At 37.5% G+C, this 24867-nt stretch overlaps 1 protein-coding gene across 1 annotated transcript in view; it reads left to right on the top strand.

Moving 5' to 3' along the window:
- LOC145788471 (uncharacterized) overlaps positions 1–24867 on the top strand; it is a 259392-nt gene that overhangs the window by 196250 nt on the left and 38275 nt on the right. The window contains exons 31-37 of the mRNA XM_082600235.1: positions 3185–3293; positions 8681–8841; positions 9504–9788; positions 10443–10697; positions 16835–17092; positions 23002–23200; positions 23827–23930. Of these exons, the coding sequence (XP_082456361.1) occupies positions 3185–3293; positions 8681–8841; positions 9504–9788; positions 10443–10697; positions 16835–17092; positions 23002–23200; positions 23827–23930 (1371 nt within the window). The remainder of the gene's footprint in view (positions 1–3184; positions 3294–8680; positions 8842–9503; positions 9789–10442; positions 10698–16834; positions 17093–23001; positions 23201–23826; positions 23931–24867) is intronic.

The raw sequence follows: 24867 nt of genomic DNA, 5'->3' as shown, positions 1-24867 counted from the left end.
TAAAAAGACATTATTGACCGAAAAGGAATGTCTAAAAAGACATTATGAATAACTACGGACAAAGGCCAGTGTTTAGACATTACTTTTAAAGAAATAAAAAAGAGTCAAAAGGCATGTAAATTTCACTCTGTGTGGAGCTACATGTACTTGAGAGGTTAACTGTTATTTTTTTGTTCACTTGTTGATTCTTTCATATCAGTTTGTATCCTCTGTGGATCCTTCTCTAGTATCATGGGCCAATCCTATAGATGTTTTCTGGTACACCCCTTCATTTTCTTTGAATTTTTATACTTATATGTGCCGCTTGTATCTAATTTCTTGTATTTTAGATCCATCTCAGATGATTGTTATGTCCTAGCTCAGTTGCAAATTCTTGTCTTTTTTTCTAGTTTTTATTTTTAACAAATTCCAGTCATTCCTTAGCACAAATTCTCTCAAAAAAATCACACCTTCCAATAGGCTGTAAAATTACGTTTCGCTCGAGTCCGAAACTAAATATTAAATCCAGTCTCATTGTCTCACAACAATCACTCAAGTTTCAAATCATTATCTCAACCAAAACTTCAAGACAACTTTCACTTTACTACGCTGAAGAGATCGGAAGATCGAAACACTGGCCTTTGTCCGTAGTTATTCATAATGTCTTTTTAGACATTCTTTTTCGGTCAATAATGTCTTTTTAGACATTACTTTTAAAGAAATAAAAAAGAGTCAAAAGGCATGTAAATTTCACTCTGTGTGGAGCTACATGTACTTGAGAGGTTAACTGTTATTTTTTTATTCATTTATTTGATTGTTTAACGTTTGATATCCCAATAAGCTACGTCATCATTTTTCCCAAAGTCTCTTAATGTGTAAGAACTAGAAGAAATTGTGATAGCCCTCTCTCGGGAGCACTGTAGACTTTTAGAGTGGCGAAAATATTCAAGGGCATTATATTCAGAAGGTGTAACGATATTTTTCTCACTGCAAATTTGCTCTGGTAGTTCTGCTAATTCAAGATCAGTGTACATTCGTGCTCTGTATAGGCCTACGAGGGCACATTCATGGTTTAGTTGAGAACTGAGTGAAATACTGCCTCTATTTTCTTGAAGTAATAATAAATCTGAATGCATTTCTTCAATTAAATTTACTATCATTATTCTCAGAATTTAAGTTTTAATTTTCTAACTGCACAATGCTACAATGCTGAATCCGATACAACTTCACTGCATCACTCATCATTTTTAGTACAACCCTAGTATTATGGTGGGCGCCAGACTATGGAAGTCTCAGAAAAGGGGCGCTACCACTGGTATAGCAGAATGGCTCTTTTGTTAGAAGAGATGGCCGAGCCATGGTATAGGCCAGTGGTTCCCAACGCATGGGTCGCGAGCCAAATTTGGGTTGCCTGATTATTTTTTGGGTCCTTGTTTTTCAGGCATATTGTATCTTAGGCGAAAAAAACACTATAAAAAATTTAAAACGTGAAGGGATCGATCACAAAACTGGAAAATATAAACACAAGTCATGAAGCGTTTCATGTCAAGACATCGGAAAGCTTTGTAGCATGTCCGTAGTGCAAGAACTTTTAACAATTTTCGTTTTTATTATTGTTATTATTATTAAATGTAAACCCAACAAAAATTTCAGTCTCAAACATAACAGTCTCAAAAATTAACTTGCCAAAATTACGGGATACGTTGGGCCACACATAATCTGGTGTGGTAAAACGGTAAAACGCATCAAAGACAAAGCCCCAAGTGCTGTATGAACTCGTTGCTTTCTCCACAGAGAGGCCCTTGCTGCAAAAAAGCTGTCTCAAGAGCTGCATGAACTGTTGAATGATGTTGGGAAGTGTGTAAACTTCATCAAAGCAAAGCCATTAAATCGGCGTTTGTTTTTGTCTTTGTGCACTGACATGGATTCTGATTATCAAGCATTGCTGTTGCATACGGAAGTGCGATGGTTGTCACGAGGTCGTGTCCTGAACCGAGTTTGTGATTTGCGGGAGGAAATTGCTATCTTCCAGAGGCAAAAGAACTGTGTGAGATTAGCCGAGAAGTTTTTGCAAGAAGATTTCAACGCAAAATTTGCTTACCTTGCCGATATATTTGACTCTCTGAATTTTTGACTCTCTGATATATTAGACTCTCTGAATCTCTCTGAAAGTTTCTGCTTACCACAAAAAACTCATACTCTGGAAAAGTTATGTCACCAGAGATGAGTACGATATGATTTCTCAGCTAATGCAATATATTTGTGGCAAGGAATATTAAGCAAACCATAATTGGACACCTGGAACAGTTTGCCAAAAAGTTTTTCCACTACTATGGAGAATCTCTAAAACCTAATAGCCAAAATGATTGGATAATTGACCCATTTGCTGGACAAGATCTGCCTCAACTTCCCATCCATTTTGCAGAACAGTTTATGGACATAACGACAGAAGCAGCAAATCGTATTTCTTTAGCATGCTTCAAAGACAAATACCACAAAGATTCTACAAACATCCACTTTTGGGCTTCCATGTACAAAGTGTATCCTACAGCTTCAAAATCACTGATTCAAAAACTGAATCCATTTGCAACAGCTTGGCTTTGTGAGGCTGGATTTAGCGCCATGTGTGCATTGAACACTAAACAGCGAAACTGGCTAGAAGTTGAAGCCGACATGCGGCTATGAACAAGCAAAATAAGGCCTCGATTTCCAAAACTCACTGACAGCAAGCGAGCACAGCCATATCATTATTAGTGATTTGATAAACATATTATTTTCGGAAAAAGTTACTGCTTTTGTAGTGCTGTTTTTTTGCAACGCAATTTTGTATAACTTTTAAAATATTACGACAATATGCTTGGGTCGCAAGGTTTTATAGAACTGAATTTTTTTTTAAATGGGTCGCCTTAAATACGTGTTGGGAATCACTGGTATAGGCAATAATGAACTGGTTGCTTTTACTCACTTCAGATCAGTCCACATTACTATAAAGAAAACAAGGTCTTACCAGTTCGAGACACATTTTGTAATGTTTGTTATATTTATATTTTCAGTTTATAGATTACGGGTTTATAGATATTTTTTCAGTTTTATAGATTTTCAGTTTATAGATAACTTAATGTATATTTGTGTTCTGCTTTTTGTTTTGAACTGTTGAGCTAGCTGTAAGTTATAGGCTAACAAGTACAAAAATATTTACTCTCAGGACCTGGTAATACGACTTCACCTGTAGAACTTTCAAGTACCGCAAATTCTTTGCAGTTCAATTGGACTTCCGCAGAAGGAGCTTCTTACTATGAAGCTTCTGCAACTTTGTGAGTATAAACTGCCACAAATGATTTTCGTTTTTACAGTATGGATATGAAAAAAAGACCCAGGATTAAAGGGATAGTAAAGGAAAAACCGGACTTGGCGATTTTCCACGTTCTTTGTGTTTAACATGCTATCATAAAACGATTTTCAATAAAATTTTGCCCCATTGCGGTCTGATCAGCATTTCGCGCCCGCTTTTGTCAGAGCTTTCAAAACGAGAGTTGGCGTGAGCAGCGAAGCGTGCGACTGTACAGTCTACGTCACTATAGGCGAGCAATCAGTTGATCGCGCAATAGTTGTTACTGCGTGCGATTTAACTGTTACAGTAGGCTATGTATGTATGTACATCATAACAGCGGATTTCAACATCAAAACATCAGACAGTTTGCTCAAAACATCAGATCTGATGTTGAAACATCAGAAGTGGTAAAGTGGCTTTTGTTATTGCTGTCGAGAGTGACGTATTCTCGAGCAGTGTTTGCACTTTTCAGTCATTTTGAAGAAAAAATAAAAATAAATGAAATATTGAACTTTGGGCCTTGCCAGTGCCATTGAAAATATTTTTTTTTCGGTAATTCTTTTTGAAATGTATTCATGAATGTTCAGTTTACGCATTTTAATGCTTAATTCCCGTTTGAAAATTTCATTTACTATGCCTTTAATTAAGTGAGCTTCATTTATAATAATAATAAAGACTTGTAACAAAGAAATATTGTGAAGAAAGGCGTTCTTCCCGGCTATCAGCACAAGGCTGATTACTCACTAGCACAGCGAGCAGCAGTAACGCTTCGCTAACCAGAACGGTGTAGCTTCCACGCTAGCCATAAACACCTCCAATTAAAGACAATCGGCTGCCAAAATAACTTAAAGAAATATTGTATAATCTACTGCGACATCTTGTAATCAACTAACGTTGTTAAATGGATTGTAATGTAATTTTCACCATTGAGATTTAATTACCCCCATGCAGACAAATCGGATTTTAATGAGATTCCATAATGACATGGAAAATGTACCAGTGATTGTGTTGAATTGTATTTCAGCTGCTTTTGTGAGGCTGCTGTTTGTGCAAGCCTACTTGTACCACATCAGGCGCCTCGAAATTCACGGCGGACACGGCGGTCATGTCCACCGTCACCGCATGTGATGTCCGCGGGAAGTACCATCTAGATCGGTTATATCTGTCCGCCGAGAAATAACACAGGAACTATTGATACAAATCGTCATTGCATAGCACGAACAATTGTTGCGAGAATATAATTTCCCGCGCATTCTAGCGCGCATCTAGAAAATGTGAATACTGTGTCCCTTAGCTTCCATTCAAGCAGGAAAATTTTCGATTTTTACGTTGCTTCAACGATTGATGACATTGAATCAGCATAACAAAGGTGAATTCTTCGCTAAGAATCGATGGGAGTACCGGTACTTCTACACTAATCACGCGCAATTGAGTTCAAGACTTACGTCACAATGTCTGGCTTTGATCTCCGAGTAATATTGATGGCAAGGTTGGTTACAAAATCAGATTATACGAGTAGGCTAAGATGCAGCACCAAGATGCAGCACGAGTACGAGTAGGTTAAGATGCAGCACCAAGATGCATGCATACACCAAGATGCAGCAAATTTTGTTAAGTTTTGGTATTAAAGTACGAAAAAAAGGCCCAGGAAAAATTTACTTTCGCTCACATGACACTCAAAAATAAACTTAAAGAAAAAAGCCTAGTCAAACTTCCCACAGGAGAAAATAGTAGCGTTAATGTAGAATTTTTCCCACTCGTGCCCAGAGTATTGTGACGCAAGAAGCCACACGACCTCGTTTGGTGGAAGTTAATCAGTTATGCGGCATACACGGCGCTTTGACTCTTCCAGCGCATGTCGTTGGTCTGATGAAAGCCTTTCAGAGTGACTTTTCTGAAATTTTAAAAAGCCTTTTAAGCCGTAGCTGCAGCTCTCAAACGGCAAAGAATTATCAAGATAAAGTGATTAAGCATGACGATCGACGCTAAAACTGGTGTGTCCGCCGTAAGCCTTAATTTGTCCGCCGAGATAGCTGCTCAGACCGGACACGTTTGTCCGCCGTCAACAAAAACGAATTTCGAGACCTGCTTTGTTTTTGTGTTTTAATATAACCTACTACCGTAAGTCTTGTATGTTTGAATATGGATAATCTGGTCCAAATACTAATATTTAAAGTGCATAGATACGTTTATATCACAATAATCTTAATGGACAATTTTAAGCTCTAGTTAGTTTAAGTTCATGGATAGTATCTGTTTTATATTTTTGCCGAAAAAAATGTTAATGTTTTGAATTATATATACAGGGTGTTTCAAAAAATTTGACATCATTGTACAGTCTTGTAACTTTGCCAATTATCGTTTATAGTCTGTTGTAAGCTGAATTTACAGCTTGCAACATGGCCCAGTTTTACAGTCTGTTGTAATTGTAAGCAGAATTTTTATTAAAAGGAACATTTTAACTAGGCGTATAAGATAAAGGTAATCCTGTAATAAATTTCTATAATTCTGTTTGAATAATTATGGAACATTGCAAGAAGAAATGTCGGCAATGTAGTAGTAGTCCAGTTTTAATCCTGTGATGTCTCTGTTACCGAAGGTAGCCGGATTCACCTCCAAGTGCCGCAATCGCCTTCACACCCTGTCTCCACATCGATCTGTCTAACGCGTCCTCTCTTGTCAAGCCCACCTTGCTGCTTTCCTCCTCAACTTGCCTTTTCTTGGGTCTTCCTTGTTTTCTACGACCATCCACTTGCAACTCCAGCGCTCTTCTCAAAACATTATCTTCATCCCTTCTCAAAACATGCCCATACCACCTCACTCCATTCGCTATCGCCAACTTATCAACATTCTCATTCAACCCAAGCAAGTGTTCATAAGTTCTTCGGTATTCGTTTTGTCCATCAGCTTCACACCACACATTGCTCTCACCATCGCTCTCTCAGTTCTTCTTAAAATCGCCAATTCGTTTTCCCGTAAGCACCGTGTCTCACTTCCGTACAGCATTGCAGATCTCACACAACTAGTATAAATTCTTCTTCTCATTTTCAACGGAAATTTTTTACCACATAACAACTCTCGACACTCTCTGAATTTCACCCAACCAAACCTTACTCTTGCTATCACTACCGCTTCACAACCACCAATGACATTCAATCTATTTCCTAGATAGCAAAAAGCATTCACTGATTCAACTTCGTCATTCAGCTTTTCAATCGGACCAACCATTCCTTCTTCAATCTTCTTGCATCTTTCACATTCAAAACTATCTCCGGATCTGCATGTCACTCTCTTCATCTTTACACATCTTCCATGCACCCACTTCCTGCATTTCGTACAATACAGTATAGATTACTTAAAGTTCGAATTCATACCATCACCACACAATCCTCAAATGCCGCTATATTTGAAATGTCATCACACATTTTCCAATAAGGCAATGAAGCCATTTCGTCTAAGCGATCAAATTACAAAGAGGCACCCAGCATCTTCGAGTAATTTGGACTATTTTAAGAGGTTGAAGGAAAACTATGAAAAACGTACAACAATTAAAATGTTAAACAAAACCACTGCACAGACTGATGATGGACTAATTGCTTCGTACAACATATCTTGCCTAATAGCTCAGTGCGCTAAATCACACACCATTGGAGTAACACTTATTCTTCCTGCAATTAAAGAGGTATTTCAAGCTGTTCTTTAACAAAGTACATATTTCTTGAAAGTATAATATCTCTTAGTAATGACTCAGTTCGCCGACGCATAATTGGTGAAATGGGTGCAGACATTGAAGAGCAACTCTGTGACATTCTTCAAAAGACTGAATTTGCAATACAATTGGATGAGTCTACCTTGCAGGGAAATGAAGCCTTACTTATGGCCAATGTGCGTTTTATTCGCAATGGAAAAGCTAGAGAAGAAATGTTGTTTGCAAGAACACTTGAAACAGATGCAAAGGGTGAAACAATTTTTAATATTTTTCAAGATTTTTGTGCAAAAAAGGAAATACTCATGAAAAACATCATAGCTCGTGCTACAGTTGGTGCACCCGCAATGATTGGGTGTCACAAAACAAAAGTTTCATATCGTACCTTAAGAAAGTTGTACCGTACCCGGTGTCTTTGCCATTCACTGCATTATCCACCGCCAACATCTTGTTGCGAAGGAACTGAAGTATTTGCAGGTAATTATTCAGGAAATAAATAAAATCAAAGCGGACAGATTAAAATAACAGGTTGTTTCGCAAACTTTGCCATAAGAAAGAAGAAGACTTCGAACGTTTACTACTGCATGCGGAGGTACGATGGCTATCCAAAAGGAACTTTTTGAATCGAATCTTCCATCACTTTGACACTATGGTGGAGTTTCTTGAAGAAGTTGTTCCTGACCTGGCGACCGAGTTGAAGTCATGCCGTCTTGGCTGTGCATATTTGGCTGACATTTTTGAAAAAATCAATGAGTTAAACCGGCAGCTGCAGGGGTCAAACACAAATTTGGTGGCCTCAAAAAGTGTCGTTGTGGCATTTATGTTCAAACTAATATTGTACAAAGCAATATAAGTTGCGCAGAATATGCACAATTTGCATCGCTGAAGTCATTGACAAACAAAGTCAAACGGAAACTTTATGAAGCGGTTTCTTATGGAAATTTCTGACTGGGTGATGAATCCGTTTGAGGCGAACCCAGAATTGGTGGATGTGGAAATTCAGGAAATAGTAAATGATCTGAAAAATAATGAATAGGTGAAAAACAAGTTTCGAGCACAAGGGTTTGCACAGATGTGGTTGCATGCAACTGAGAGATACCCAGAACTATTTAAAAGAGCTTGTATCTTCCTGGTAGCATTTCCTACCTCATACCTGGTGGAAAAGGGATTCAGCTGTGTCGTTCTGCTACCTACCAAACAGCGAAACCGACTTAATATATCCAAAAGAGGTGATCTTCGAATGTTTCTCACTGGCTTTACACCCGATGTGAAGAAACTGGCACTTTCTCACCAAGCCCAAGATTCACACTGACTACCAGTATACTGTTTTCATACTCGCAAATTTCGTAATTAATCGTTTTTGTTGGGGGCGGTAAAATTTCGCCAGTTTATAAAAGGGATGTTGGACCAAAAAAAGGCTGAGAAACACTGATCTAGATTGTAAATTACGTGGACGCTGGTGAGACGCTGGCTGTTGTGCTACAGTGTATAGGTTTGTATGTTTTATTTAACTGCATATCTATCGGCGATACAGAAATGTTAATGAAACTTCAGTCGTCATCATTTATGAGAAATCTTGCAACTATGCAAACTAAAGAGTACGTAAAATAGTTTGGATACGAAAATTGTTCTTTCTGTACATTTGTGCAATATGTTTAACACAGATTGAGCAACACGAGTCAAAGCACAAAACAAATTGTATCAGTCGGCACCACCACCAACATCACAGGACTAATGTCTGGTGAAAAGTACATGATATCTGTAACACCTTTCAACCACTTGGGTGTAATGAGCTTCAAGTTCGGCGATGTTACAATGGAAACAAGTACGTTGATATGGTTTTGTATTGCTGACTGAAAAAATAAACCTGTTAAACAAAACTTGATACTAGACAAAAAAAGTAATTTGAAGGTTTTCCCTTTTCCATCTCTTTCGTCTTTGCATCGTGCACAGTACTTTCGTAAATAATGGTAAAGTCCACAAAAACTCGTGGTAAAGAACCAAATATCATGTAAGCAACATTGTCTGTTGTCAAATCCAAAGTGTTGATACTCAATAACTTAATATGTTTTCAAGTCTTGATAAAAACTATTTTTTTCTCTCTTCGGTGGATTATCTATATTACAGCTGCCTGTATTTGTTGATGGGTAGGATTTAGAATCAATAGCAGGAGCACTGGAGCACTTTATTGCAAAATTATGTTTTATTTGCAAGAAATCTTGATGTTTGTCATGAGCTTTAAAGTGCACCACGTCATTTTTATTGATTGGTTTTATCTGATCAACCTGAGCGACAGCATGGTCTTACTTTCCTTAATTGCTTCCTTTCCTGATTTCGTATTTTGCTAATTCTTTATTTGAGGTAGATGTAGGCTACAATCGATAGCTTTTTCGTAAAAAAATACAAATATATTTTAGTTTAAATTGAAATTAATTGGATTATCTGCATGTTCTATGGAATTGATTATTTATATTATTTCATTTTCAGATCCAGTGAATCCCACTGTTGGCATCCAAGACGTAACAACAAACAGCCTCACCGTTACCTGGTCAATCACGAATCCTATCATCCTTACACTCGTGGACGTCAGAAGAGCTAATGGTTTTCCAACGGAATCAGGAATTACTATTGACGAAGATGGACAGTTTTTCCCACGTGAAGGCAACGTTGCCGGAATACGCGGCTTGTCTCCAGGCATAAGATACAATGTCATTGTCATTTCGTTTAGTCTTGGCAAGAAAAGTGAAAAAACAATATTTAAGTTTATTACAGGTAAGGTTGCAGTTTTCTTCTTAAAACTTAGTTACTATAGTAAACAAACAATATGTAGAATGTGAATAATTTATCCCAGTGTCAGTGTAATTTATAAAAGATTCGGTATGAATTTTTTTAGATTCATGAAAAACAGATAACAATGAAAATAGTGCGTTTTTGTTCCACGCTTAAAACTTAAAAATCAATACCCGAAAACTACACCAAACGAATTTGATGTATTTTTTTTTCATCTAAGTGCGTCCACTCCCAGATCCGCCCTCACGCACAAGCACTCAGTAGTAGGGTGCACCACTTCCCTCTTACTTTGGAAATTCAATTGCACTTAGCCAAATTTATGGGGTGCAGAAGTGGTGGTAGGGGAGAGTCCTGTGACGCACATATCTTTTTGATTGAACCTGACCTGGAATGATCACCAGATTTCATTGGCACGAATTTCTAAAATGAGGGGGAAGGAAGCATCCTACTAAGCAAGCACACCATAATCACATGGAATGTACATATCAGGGAATGGCAGGACCTCCAGAGCGAAATAGTTTTGCAACAACTGACCAACTAACAAGTTTTATTCTAAATTTTGTTTTAATGTAATATGAAGCACATTAAAACAAGTTATTTGCTAAGATATCAAATATGCTTTTCTTTTTTTTACAGCACCCAGTAATCCGGTCAACGTACGACTGATGGAACGAAACAGTTCGAGTGTTCGAATAGGTTGGGACAATGTGACTGGGGCAGATGCTTACATTACCACTTTAACTGGCTCAAGATTCCTCCAATCGCTAGAAACTGATTCACCAGAAGCTACGTTTACACTCCTAGCTCCCAGCACAAGTTACAATGCTGTTGTAATTGCTCAAAATGAAGCTGGTAACAGCACACAGTCACTATCGTTTGCTGCTTTAACAAGTAAGTAAAGAAAATGAAATATATTCTGTCAGATAACTTTGGATTATTTTCAATAAAATAGATTGCCGAAAACATATTTTTGTATTCTAAAATACAGTTGACATTACGAAGGTGGTGTATTATATAATATCACGATTATATCTTAGCTTGACTGTTTGGTTTTATCTAGTTGCTGCCTCATCTATCCTTCACCAACGGAATAACTGGTCTTCGTTTACTTTATGACATGAGCAGAAAATAAACCTATGACTTCCTATTATTCTGCTGATAACAAACTTTCTGCTTACTGCGAATTACAACTTGGGAAACAGTATTTTATTTCATTTAGGTTTACCTTCATATCAAATAGCCTATCACTGAACCTCAAAAACTTTGCAGCCAAACTGAGCAGCCAAATTAAACTCTTAAAACGATTCTAGACAATAAATGCTGACTCAACAAATGTTTTGCCTCCTGTCACACAAAGATGATGCACGTGTATGAGAATTGACAGTGATTGCAAATAGGCACTATTTGGAATTAGAGAAATGGTGGGACTGTAAGCAACACTTTAATTGTCACCAACAAGAAAAAAACAAGCTTTGTATATTTAATTTATGACGTTGGTGGAAGCTGACTTGGTGACCTCGTAAGGTCTTTCGCTTCCTTCCTCTCTCATTTCATTGTGTAATGTACCCATAGACACCTTAAATAGAAGGACTAGTATCTGCTATGCTCGGTATTTGGAACTTGGGTCCCAAATCCAAACTTGGGTCCATCTAAAATGTGGTATAAAGAATTCATAAAACTTTGCTTTTGATGTCTGTTACAGGGTTTTGAGGGGCAAGGATTCCATTTTTCACACTTGATAAAACTGAAAACTGGTTCGAGGTACATCAATGACATCCGCCTAGGCCAGTGTTTTCAACCTAATTGGTGGAACAGAACCCAATAAAACATTCCACAAGCTCGAGGAACCCCTGTTCCATAATTTAATTGCCTTATGCAAAAAACATCGTTTAATTAATAAAAAAAAAAATACTCATGTTCAGATTTATTTATGTACAATAAAAATACAAACTGTAAAAAATTACATTTCTTATCATAAAAAATTCAATGAGAAACTTGAGCCTGGTGCAGTGGCGCGGGAACTATTTTTCTCTAGGGGGGCTGAAGCTGTTGTAGTGTTGTCAGCTTCTGGAGGGCTTCGCCCCCCCAGACCCCCTTACATGGGGGAACATTTAAAAATGGTACTGGGCATTCGGTTTCCTCCTGTGTAAAAAAACGACGCTAAGACACACACATTGCAAATTGTAACAAATGAAGAACGGCAAACAGCAAAGCAGCTGTTCAGGAAATTAAAATGAAAACGAACAAATTAGAAAGTGATGTGAAAACGACAGTTTGTGGAAATGAGCTCTCACACGCTTTCGAAGATTGATTTTTGCTCAGGTGTTTTCTCTATAAACTGTGTCATGAGTTCTTTGACATCCACAGTGTCCAAAATGTTTTGGTGGACAATCATCAACCCAACATGAGTACCGTAAGTCGTTTCTGTGTCATTGAGCTTCTCAACCACGTTTTCAGGCGTCTTAGAGCAGAAAAAGAACGTTGTGATGATGCAACCGAAACCGAGAGGCAAAAGCAGAGCTCCACGAATTTTCGCGTTTCTTTGAAAAGATCTAGTGTTTGAGGGTTTAGTTGCGATAGTATCTCAGCAACCTTTTCAACAGAGTTTGCGGTTTTTCCACTTACAACATCGCTGAGCAAAGTAAGTTCCGTTTTTAGGCGATCTTTTCTGATGGCATTGGATAAGCTGATCTTAGTATCAGATCTTTCCTCAGCGTTTGCACAGATCAAAAGGGCCTTCTCTCTGTTGGCTGCTGTAAGCAGATCCGCCTGGTCGAATCTTCGATCAAGCTCAGCTTGAACCAAATCAAGAGCTTCGATGTATTGTCGTTTCTACGCTCCTTCTCCCGCAGACGACAAAGCATCTGATTCCTCTGTGTTTCGAAATCTTGCTGGAGTCTTTCTCACTCGGGGATCCTTTGGCGTCTTTAGGTTATTGACAGACGCAAAGACGTTAGCTGCTTCCATAAGCTTGGAAACGGATTCATCTTTTCTGAGATTTTTGATCCGTTCGCGGAGAATGGTGATTGATTTCAAAGCTGAAGAAGCAAAGATCTTTGGAGCTGTCTTGCGACGGCTTCTACAGGCTGAATAACTTCCCCGTTGCAGGTAATCGCCAAATAAAGCCGCGTCGTGCGTGCTTGTTTTACCAAGCCGAATATGTTTGCACGTGTGTCTCCTCTCATTGCACTACGGTATCTTCTGTCATGTCGGTCAGACATGACAAAGCAATATGCCAATATCATGCATTATTGTAATGTTCAGAAGTACGCATGAAATGTAAATATTGCAGAATGATGTCCAATAAACGATGGACCGCCGTGTTAGTAGGGAAGGTGGCTAGCACCACCATTGAGAGATATAGCTCCCTGTGATTGACGACTCTTCATTGCAAATGATGAGCGCGACACGTAGCAGGAACTCGATTCATCGTAGCAATTATTGTTCGAAAAAATTTCTGAAATTATGTTATGTAGGCCTACCTTAAATTGTCAGAATTTTCTAGGGGGGTTTGAAGCAATTATTAAAAATTCCAGGGGGGCTGAATTTTCTCTAGGGGGGCTGCAGCCCCTTGAGCATCCCTACTTCCCGCGCCCCTGGCCTGGTGTTTCTTGCACAAGTCTTTAATATTGGGTCGTGTGTTTAACACACACGAAGTTCATCTTCCACAGACAGCAATTGTGCTCGCCTCTTGTGCTTGATGGTTGTCAGAGCTGAAAATCCAAACTCACACAAGTAGGAGGTTGAAAACAGCATAAGAAGTCGCAGCGCTTTCTGAGCAATTGTAGGATATTCCTTTTCAACCAACAAGCAGAATGCATCCATATAATAATAAAATAGACTCTCGGATTTGAATGTAAACTTGTGGAACCCTTAGACTTACTGGCGGAACCTTAGGGTTCCGCGGAACCCTGGTTGAAAACCATTGGCCTAGGCCAGGGGTCGGCAACCTCCGGCCCGCGGGCCAGGTCCGGCCCGCCAGGCGCTTCGTTCCGGCCCGCGAGCAGTTCCAAGCAAAAGCACGCAATTCGGCCCGCGACGATAAATAAGTTGGTTTTGGCATGCTAAAATCATAGTGCAACAAAACCACGGATAGATACTACCTCGTGCTACAAATTATATGCTTCATTGCTGCACACGTTTCATTTTTGTGCAAAAATTTAACTAGACTGATTCAATAAGATGATACAATCTTGAACAAGCCAGATGACATCACAATGCTGAAAATCAAGAAAAAGGAAATTTTTGCTGGAAATCAAGAAAAAGAAAAAGGGAATCACACGACTGTGATTGCAACTGGTTGATATATTTCAAAATTTAGATTCCAACAGTTGGTAGGAGTAACGATGGCAAAACGCAGAAAAGTGGATTTGTATGAACATGTATCTGCAACCCTATTTCCGAAATTACGAGATAATGCGAAAAAAATTGCATCCATGTTTGGGAACACTTATCTTTGTGAACAATTATTTTCCAAGATGAACTTTGCAAAAAATAAACTTCGATCACGTTTATCTGATGAACATGTTAATGATGTTTTACAAATTTCTTGTTCCAATATCAAAACTGACTTTGGCAATTTGGCAAAAAAATGCAAACAACATCAACATTCGCATTAAATTGTTACACACATTTGTTCATTTAATAATCGGTTTCAAAGTAATAAATTCCTTTTATCATATCAATGAACATATTATATAAGCATGAATAGGAGTGTAAAACACCGTGCAAATTAAGGGTAAGATATTCGCGTTTCAGAAAAGCTGTCCCGGCAGTTACGGCCCGCCAGTATATTTTATTTTATCAAATTGGCCCGCGGCTCAAAAAGGTTGCCGACCCCTGGCCTAGGCTATATCAGAGCAGATGAGTAGCCTATATTCAATACAGTTATTCGTCAGCTGTGAGCTAATTCAATGCCATATTTGTTTTAAAAACAGTGTAACTGCATATTACTGGCCTACTTAAGTAGAAAGTTTTTCTCTCCTGCACAAGCAAGTCGCTTTTGTCCAGAACAAATCCTTTGAAAAGAATATTGGACATACGTCATGCAAGCTGCTTTAATTCTAGCCATTGGGCTATTGATATGTGCTAAAATTTGGCTTACGTGAATTCGACAGCAGTGAAAGTTCTACTTCTCAAACATGTGATGTACGGTACTGAATATAACAAAATGAATTGTTGAAAGTTTGTGTATCATCAGTCCACCCGGTTCAAATTCTGAAGAAGTGGTGAATCAATTGCATCATCGTAGAAATTTTCATTTTCAATTCCCGACAAATAAGATCGAATTTTGTGTTCTAAATATTCAACCAGAAAAACAATATTGTGTTTGATAGAGCCATTATAAGCAATGAGCTCTTCAGTGTCAGCAATATCCAGAAAATCATCGTCAATATGAATGTTAGAATCGCATTTAACATCACCCAGACAGTTGTGGGGTAGAATCATTCAAAAGAGCAAGAAGGTTCTTGATTTCAGCAGCTGCCTTGATATCTACAGTATTAATATAGAAATTACCGCCACTACGTTATCTGGCTTGGCCAAAGAACTTTTCAAGCGCTTCATCAGCAAACACACCAGACTGGAATTATACTCCCTCAGCTATAACTGTGCAGCCTGAATGTTGGATCTTGTTGACACAACAAATGTATCTGCAGTTGTTTTCGTGTCTTTTCATTCGATCATGACCACCTGTCCAGGCTCAAGGGGACACCACGTCAAAATTTTTACAAAGCTTCTTGAAACTAGCGTAGTCCTTTATTCACGGCTGACGACACTCATCCTACATGTTCATAGCAGAGTAGCTATCCTTGACATTTATCAAGTAGAACCAGTCAGTGATGAGCTTCACAAAAATGATAGTGCCATCACTACAAAATCGAGTAGCTTTTTCAAAGTGAAAAGGGAAGCCACAGTCTTTTCGTGAAAAATGTGTCAAACAAAAGGAACACTTTATTCCGCAAAGGCTTGGGGTAGGCCTACACAGCTGTGTATGTGACCTTTGTTAAGCGGATGCTGATTTACGATCTTCATTGAAGAGTGCTTCAATATCACGCCAGCGTGCAACATGCATTTTCGCCTCTTTCATACCATCGCTCATCACCCCTGAAAACCCATTCAACCCAGTCCCAAGCAAACCTGTGAAGAGGTGGAATTTTCGCAAGGCAAACTGGACCAAGCCTCTTTCATGAAAGAGAGTTCTTTATTGTGCTCAGTTGCAATTTGTGAAAAGCGTTGCAATTAGTTGGAATTCACATTTCTTTGTCATGCTTTCGACGGTTTCAAACTTCGTTACGCTGCTGACCAACTTCTTCAACTGTTTCATCACAAACCATGTATTTGTGCTGCAATTCATTGGCAAACATTGCTTGCTCGTTAACTGCAATTGTTGTGGATATTTTCAGTAGATTTAGCAACAGTTAGCCATAGTAGCCTACAGTCAGTCATAGTCATGTATGCGCAGTTTGCGTAAATTACGCATAATAGTCTTAAGATTTTGGGACCCAAGTTTAAAAACCCGAGATTGCGAGTTACGAGTCCTTCTATTTGAGGTGTCTATGAATGTACCAATGCATTGTCGCGATATTGAAAAAAAATAAATCAATGATTGAACTAGTGATTACATTCATTTGTATTTTATAACATTTAAAACTACCAAGAAGCTTTAATGTACATGCTACCAATGACTTCATGAGACATTGAGTGGTTAAAAACTTGGTAATATAGCTGTAAGGATTGATAATGGCATTCCAGCCCGTATTCCGCATTGCAGTGCCGTTTGAGGAGTTTCGATCTATAGCATTATAGTTTACAAATGGTGACAGAATAAAGCATAATTTTATCAAAAAGTAATTGGTTGTGGTATTGGATAGTTTTTAGCGGAACTACGCAGCCCAATAATACTGTTTTCAATATACATTTTACTTGAACGTCAAGTTAGGGACCATACAAAACCAAGAACATCAAATGATTCAATGTTATTAAAGGATTTTCTACTATTTAATGAAAGAATTTATTTTTATTAACAGCACCAAATATTCCTTCAAATGTGCAAGCCGTCCCTTCGAATCGAAGTATTGTAATCTCATTCTCCAGTGCTTTGGGTGCTGTACGTTATACCATTGTTGGAACTTCCACCAGCGGAGATGAAATAAAAGTGGAAAACTTGAATGACACAAGCCATGAGATTACTGAATTTGTCTTGGGGGTTGCTTATGATTTTAGTGTGGTTTCAATTGACTCTGAAGGTATCATGAGTACCCCAGCTCATAAAAGGAGTGTAACAGGTAGCCTACTTTCTTCGTTCTTTTGGTGATGATTTATAGCTACCAAGAGATACAGCCTAATTTGTTACATTCTGCAGACTTTTCCAGATTTCGTTAACTTTTTGTAACTGTAGGAATACCATTTTTTAAAAATAATATCTTGATGTATTTTTTTACTGTCTTTCCCTTGGTGACAAATCATGGTTTTCATTTTATCTGGCTTTAAAAAACAAACACAACTTGGTTCAGAAAATCTCAAGTAGATTGTCAGCCGCTTGCTAAGTCAGATTGAACATTTGTGAACTTACTTTTTCTCATTTTGTACTGCTTGCCCAAGGCAACAAAAAGCTCTTATATCATTAATCTCTCTCATTACAAGTCAGCAAAAAGTACAAAAATGTTCAGTATTCTTAAAAACTCTTATAGCAGCAGAAACGGTAATCAAACTCTGCAACAAAATGTGACAAATCAAGCTGCACCTCCAGGTAGCCATGGTTAATTACATTTGCGATTTTAATCAAACTTTATTTGAGAGTATCTGAAACCCATGTTCTCCTAATTGTTTTAAGCACCCCGATAGCGTAGTCGGTTAATCGTCCGACTTTGTGCACGAAGAAACCGCAACATACGCTGATTCACCTTTCGAGATGTGCGCTTGAGTAATGCATTTTAAGGTCTTCTTTGCATTCAGCTGCGTCTAGTAGATGGAATAGTTTACAGACAGCAACACTTGCACAATCGGAAACTGTACACTACCTATCTAGGAATCGAGCCTTCGTCAGTGATTCAAAACATCTAGAACTTCTCTTCAGGTCATTCCATGAGAGACTGCTAGCAATAACCTAACTCAGGTTTCTCAGATCGAAAATAAAGAAATGAAACCAAATCCGTTGAGTGTGATATCTGGACTTTTTATCGTTTTATTGCCATTAGCCCATGGATTTTTTGCATGAGTTAATTATCTACTTTTCTTTATCAGTGCAAATTGTTATTTACTTTTGTCTAAAACTCTAAATCGAGGTTAAACAAGACATACATTTTTGTTTTGATAACAGCAATTATAACAAAAAAAATTTAAAACGGAACAAAAAAGTAAAACAATGTGTAGCTGGTATTAAAGTTTCTATAATTTTTTAACTACTTTCAGCTATGCCTTTGTTGCTTATAGGCTTAGTCTTCATCGTGTGTCACACAGCTGTAGCCCAGAACATCATGCAAGCATTTGCTCTATGATTGAACTCGGCTAAATCCTGTGCAGAGCATCTTGTTTTTAAGACATGGCATTCGAGGAGATGTTGCATCGTTTCTTCCTGTCCACATTTACAACTTGCACTTTCCAAGGAATACCCCCAGTGTCGCATCAACATCTTACATTTTCTAATGCTAGTTCTTAAGCGGATGAGACATCGCCAATTCTTCCAAGGTTCATGCTTTTCTGGAAGAAGGCCTTCTGTGGGAGAGAGCCCATAGTGGCCGATGTCGGCCCAGCTGCCAGCTCCTCTTGCCACAGCTGGACCCGCATCACGGCGACATCATCTTGACCCAGTGGGACAACTAAAGCACGGAACATTTTTCTTTACTTCAGTCGCCTGTGGGGCTCGACCATGTAGTGGGTGTCTCAAATCCATGTCCTAACAAGATCTTTCCTTTTTGGTGGTCACGCTTCTTCTGATGTTGGGAGGTGCATTTCCATACAGAATGTGTAGCGACGTGATGTTGATTGGTTTGAGACAGCTGGTAATCAAACGGCAGCTTTGGTTCAATATGGAGGTCGATTTTCTTGGCATGTGCCGAGCGTTTCTAAACTGGGCTTAGCCTTAGTTAGGCTTTATAAAGCAAAAGTAGGTTCCGTCGACCCAGATGAACCACCCGCTTGAATAACTGATGTAGCCTATTTTTCACTGGTGGTTAGTTTAATTTCAGTACCGAATTTCAATATGTTATTTTATTTTGTTACTTGAATCGTTGGCCTTGATTTTGTTTGGATTTTAATTTCTCAAACGAAAAGTTGTTTAGTCAATTTGCTTCAAACGCGTCGTTTATAGCAACGTGTGATCACGTTATGCATAAGCAAACAACTTTGTTTTCAACAAAATAAGTGTAGTGCAAAGTTGTAGATCAGTTGCGGTCCAACTTAATTTGTCCGTGGTTGTTTGTTGATTTGTAGAACTATAGATATGATTTGTAAAACTATAATTGTTTAAAATATTATTTTAGGATGTTGGTAAATATGAAATGCATGGTCGAAACGCATTATCAACAAGGGTGTAAGATATTTGCAAAACATGTAAATGATTTTTTATCTCCATTCCCCTCCTTATTTCTGGCATAGAGTAAAAGTAATTTACTACAAAATGTATAATGATGCAATTTTAATGCAATTGCCAGGAAAATTCATTTGTACCTAGGGATTGCAAATCATAGGGATGCGAAACTACATCCGCTTTTGGCTTGTCCGCAACACTAAAAGGTTTACGATTTTTTCTAATTTACAAAATATTGCACTTTTTGTGGGTTATACAGTAGGGTGTTGCAAATTTTACAACCTATGTTGGAAGTATGATTGTAAGGTGGGAAATCTTCCAAAACCACACCAAAAAAAATTTTATTTGAAAATATTGATATTTAGGGGTCCCACGCGTACCCCGAAAAGTTCATTTTTGGTCGCGAATAGCAACATTTTTAAATTGTTGTGAAATCGACATTATAAATGATAGATATGTCATGTTACATATCATTTTTGTCAGAATTGAATGTAGAATGAGCTGCAATAAACAAAAATGAGATTTATAGGATTTTAAAGAATTTTAGGCAAGTGATTAAAAGTAGATTTTTTTCTTATTTTGCAGAATAGGTTAGAGGCATTCCATTAATACAACTAATTTTCACAAAAGTCCAATACCTCCTAAAATACTTGGTTTAGACCAAAAACAATGCCATTTTTGGATTCTGCATCCTCAAAAATGGTGGAATAGACACTTCAACCATCTTTCTACCTTGAGTATACTGTTTAAAATCAAAAATTAGTTATGAGGATGAAGTGCACCACCTAGTGATGGCCCAAGTCTCCAACTCGGCATTCACTAACCTGATTTTGAAAAGCAAATTTTTGATGGACTTGGGCTACAACATATATTTGAACCATCTTATTCTGCAACCTAGTGGTTGCATTGATTTGTTGTATTATAATGGAATGCCTCATAAACAACATAAAATAAAAGGCCAATTTAGACACAAAAAACAAATTTTGAGTGCTTGTTACTGTTAGCCTACAAGCCCAACATGCAACCACTCTTACTTTCAATTTGAGGATGCGCTGAATTACCATAACTTCTGAATTTTAATCTTACCAACAAAGCAAACATCAGACTAATCTCAAAATTTGAAGAAAATTAGCGAGCGATTAGCAAAACATAAAACTTTGCATTCAATTCATTTTTTTTAATATTAATTTATGCATATGAACCAGAGGGACCACACGTATGTCCTTCAGACATACTGTCTGACCACTTCAACACTAGAAATCCTTTTTAGGGTTCTATTACAAGTCTTTTGTTGGATTGGGCCCCACAACTGGTAGACTGCTTGGCCCCATATTGAAAAGGTCAAGTAACATAGTAACACATCATATTAACCAGAATTTTGGCCACAATCCATTTGGAAATAAGCAAACTTTTTAGCACTAGAAAATTAGAAATGAAATAAAAACTAACCATGGTAAAAGTTGTAAAATTGTAGCTTACATTAAACAAACGAAATACACGATCCAATGCAAAGCCAGTCCTAAGAAAGGTGTTAAAAACAAGTTTTATCAAGTGTCTCCAGTTTTCACAGTATTAATGACTTGCTTCTGACGTCATAGTGAGAACATTATGCTCTAACTTTATTGTCTGTTGCTTTCATCTCAGCATCTGTCATACTATCGTCGCTGTCTTTGACCTTTCTGTTTTGAATGCATCTGGTCAAATTTCCTATCAACCTTTCAGTTGCCATTTGATTGTCTTTGAAACACATCCAGTCGCCTGGTGAACCAACTGAAAGGCAAGGAGAGCACTGACTGGTAATGTCAAAGAATGCAGACAGTGGACGATTGGTTGAAATTGGTTCTCAACTACTGTACTGTGTCATATTGCATTGCGGCTATGACTCCTGCGGCAAATATCAGGTTAAACAGTTGCTCAAATAAGAAGATGAATGAATTGTTCAAGAAATGTCAGCAGTATTTGAATATTAAGGTGAACCAAAGTGGCATGCCGAAACTTTTTCAATGTAAGCAAATTCAATGAGAGAAATGAAAGTAAAAAGATCGTTTTTCGTTTTTTTTTCTTCAAAATTCATCAAGGTAATCACGGACCCCCAAATGCTTTCTCACGAACCCCCAAGGGGTCCGCGGACCCCAGGTTGGGAACCACTGCTTTAGGAATTGATAACTGTGATCTTTTAACTATAATGCTTGACTGCTGGTTGCTCATCTTTAACAAACTTTGAATAGCCGACTTTCAAAGTAATTGTTGTTGCACTTTTATAACCTAAAATTGTGGCACGCGTAAAAGAAAATTTTTTTAAACGTTTGAAAGTGAATGTTATTTTTACATCAGTGTATTCCTCATAAAATTCTGATTGCAGCAATATGTTGCATACCCTATTTAATCCAAAAAATACGTATTTAACTAAAATATCCAGATTTCACTAGTCGCAAGCCCCCCAAAATTTCGGGATGAGCGTGGGACCCCTAAACTTTATTGTTTTTTTGAAACATTTTTTCTACCTAATATTTTGGCCATTTCCCACCTCCCATTTATATTTCCAAAGTTAAAATCAAAATTTTTTTAAAAAATGCAACACCCTATTATACAGTATAAGAAGAGTGAAGTTAGTTTTAAAGTAATTTAAGGTGCTGTTAAAAGCAAGCCAGCAGCGATGCGTAAAAAAAGGTCAAATTAGCAATTGACCATTCTAATGTTGGCGGAACAACGGAGTTGCGCATCCCGTAATGTACCGTCCTAATTTGCACCCCACAAGAAAGACCAACCAAACACCGCGAGAGATAGGTTATATGTGGACAGTGGATTGAATCCATGGACTAAAGTATCCACTAATCCAAAAAAGCATACGAATTTTTTTGATTAAAAAACGTAACGTTGATTAGATTTACTGAGCAATTTACAGCCTTGATCATGAACATAATTACAAGCTTACATTTTGTAACTTTTTATAAGTTTACTTTTGTTTGTACTGCCATGGAGTAAAAGTATGTTGTCATGATTCTGTTTAACTTAGCTTCATGCAAATTCATTTTCAACTCTCCCCGTGAAAATTTTCTGTGCACGCCACTGATTTAAACTTTTTTTTTAAAAGATTTTTTATTTACCAAAGATTTATGGTGGGCATACTGTATAAGCTTATTGGCGAGTTAAATGCTCAATACCGGTACTTCGTTTTCGTGACTAATAAATGCAGCAGAAACTGTAACTATTAGTTCAATAATTAGTTTTTAAAACTCGTTTGCCGAATTCAGAAAAATCAAAAATCTCTGGTCGAATTGCGCATATGTCTTCATTTTTGTCTGTTATGGGTCTGTTTTTGGTATAATGCATATATCGTTGTATGGTTATTAATATTATGATGATGAGTTTGCCAATAGACCAAACTAGAAAGGTGAAAATGGTCAGATTTTATTGCAAGTGCGTTTATTGGATATACAATGGGTGAAATCTTGCATTTAATAAGCTAAAAATTGCTTAAAGGCTAAATTTTCATGCTAACTTAAACATTTGTGCTTCTGGAAAGCCCCCTCTCCCCCACCCAATCAAATAAGTCACGTTACACCACTGGATCCTGGATCGTATATTTTATTGTTTTTAACATGCCAAAGTGGTAATTCGTGTAAAGTTGCAGTACTTCTCTTGAAGCTAAAGCCTTTTTTTCAGCTCCATTAAAACAATTCATCTTCCAAACAACATTGATATCAAATTTTATCTATCTAACCGCATATGAAAATACATCTTCGACTGAATACACAAGATTGGCCAAACAATTGCTGCCCGACCTGGAAGAAGCACTCACTGGAGCCCGAGGGTTTTCAAGCGTCAACATAACGCATGCGTTTGAAGGCAGTGTAGTAATCGAGTAAGTATCTGATTGTTTTCTTGCTGTTGTAATTATGACTCATCAACAACATTCAAACTAAATTGATTTGTATTGACCAGTATGAACTAATGTATAGTTAATAGATTAACAAATAAAACTACGTAACAATTTTTTTTATTCCCAAGTTCTAACCAGCATTTCCTGATTGCTTATGACTAGAAACATCAGAAAAATCATATTTTTTTCTTTTTAAACTTTGTTTTTGTGGTTGAGAGAATGAAGTACTTAAATTACGAAATTGATGTGAATATCCAGTAAGATGATAACCAAGCTAACGAAAAGTGCTGTAGGCTGCACAAATGACCACTTGGTTAGTTTTTGAGGCAACAGTTATTTTGCATAAAAAATGTATGATCAAGAGCTGTTGTGCTAAGAGGTTAGATTGTTGTGCAAATGACAGCATTCCATGAATGCGAAATAGCAGTCACGCCTGTTTTCAAGTCGTTTTTCTGTTGGCATCAGGATAAAATTTGAATATCATAAAACAGAGATATATTGATTAGATCGAAGTGTTTCCGATCTAGCAAAACATATATAATTGAAACTCAACACCATTGTAAAAACACAGTCAGTTGATGCTGTTACCACAATCTGCCATTTTTCAGAATGATTGTGTTTTCAAACGATCCGGGTGCAACACCAATGGTATATGAAACGGAGTTTGCAGATAAAAGGAATAGTCTTGTTTTTGCCACTGGCCTTTCATCAGGTGGGTTTTCGATCCTTAGCTTAAACTTGTGTCTTGTGGAAAAGAAACATTTTCAAAAAAATGTGAGTCGTACTCCAAATAAATGTTGTTTAAAACATAGATCTTAGTCCAAATCTGTATCACAATAAAATCGGTTTGAAGTAATTACTCTTACTGTTCGACGAGCTTATTGTTCCACAATGAAACTAATAAGTTAAAAAATATGCGACATTTAAATGGATACCCGTTATATTTTTTTGATAAAATATTGAAAGCTTTTTTGAATGCAAATCCGAAAGATATAACCGAAGAAGACGACTTTAGCAATTTGTTTGATGTACCATTCTTGGGAAAGATTCTTTAAGATTTTCAGAAAATCTAGCTAAAATAATTACTCTTAATTTAACAAAAATGTTTTATGAAGTTTCGGTATGATTGTGTGATTTTTAATTAGAAAACTGAACCTTTGTGGGACGTTCTTTAAAATTAAAAATTTAATTGACGCACCAAGACGTCGCGACGCAAAGTTTAAAGATTTCACAGCAATAACGCCTAACAACACAGAAACAACAGACAGCAGCCTCAAGCCAAACAAAAGAGCCGCATAAACAACAATTCGTTATTACCACAACTCACGGCATCAGGTTAAAACAGGGCGTTAATATCTACATTGTGAAGTAAGCAACGATCATGCTGCTAAAAGCAAAACTCAATCTATTGCATGAAGTTAAAAAACATTGTAATACACAAAATAAAGCAATACCAATTTTCAATGCCGAAAAGTTGGAAACTTTCCCGGACCCCTGTGAAAACGCTTTGCAGACTCCCTATTGAGAATCGTTGCTCTAGAATACGGATCATCAATCACCAGGTTGTGACCCAGTACCGGGTCGCGAATAGCCGTCAAAAGTGCGAGTTTGTTGAAAGTATGTCTTTCAACAAACTTTCTTATGTCCTT

This window comes from Aplidium turbinatum, chromosome 2 (assembly GCF_918807975.1).
Source record: "Aplidium turbinatum chromosome 2, kaAplTurb1.1, whole genome shotgun sequence".
NCBI lineage: Eukaryota > Metazoa > Chordata > Ascidiacea > Aplousobranchia > Polyclinidae > Aplidium > Aplidium turbinatum.
Note: the sequence above shows the minus strand (reverse complement) of the source record. Positions and strands in the feature narration are given on the sequence as shown.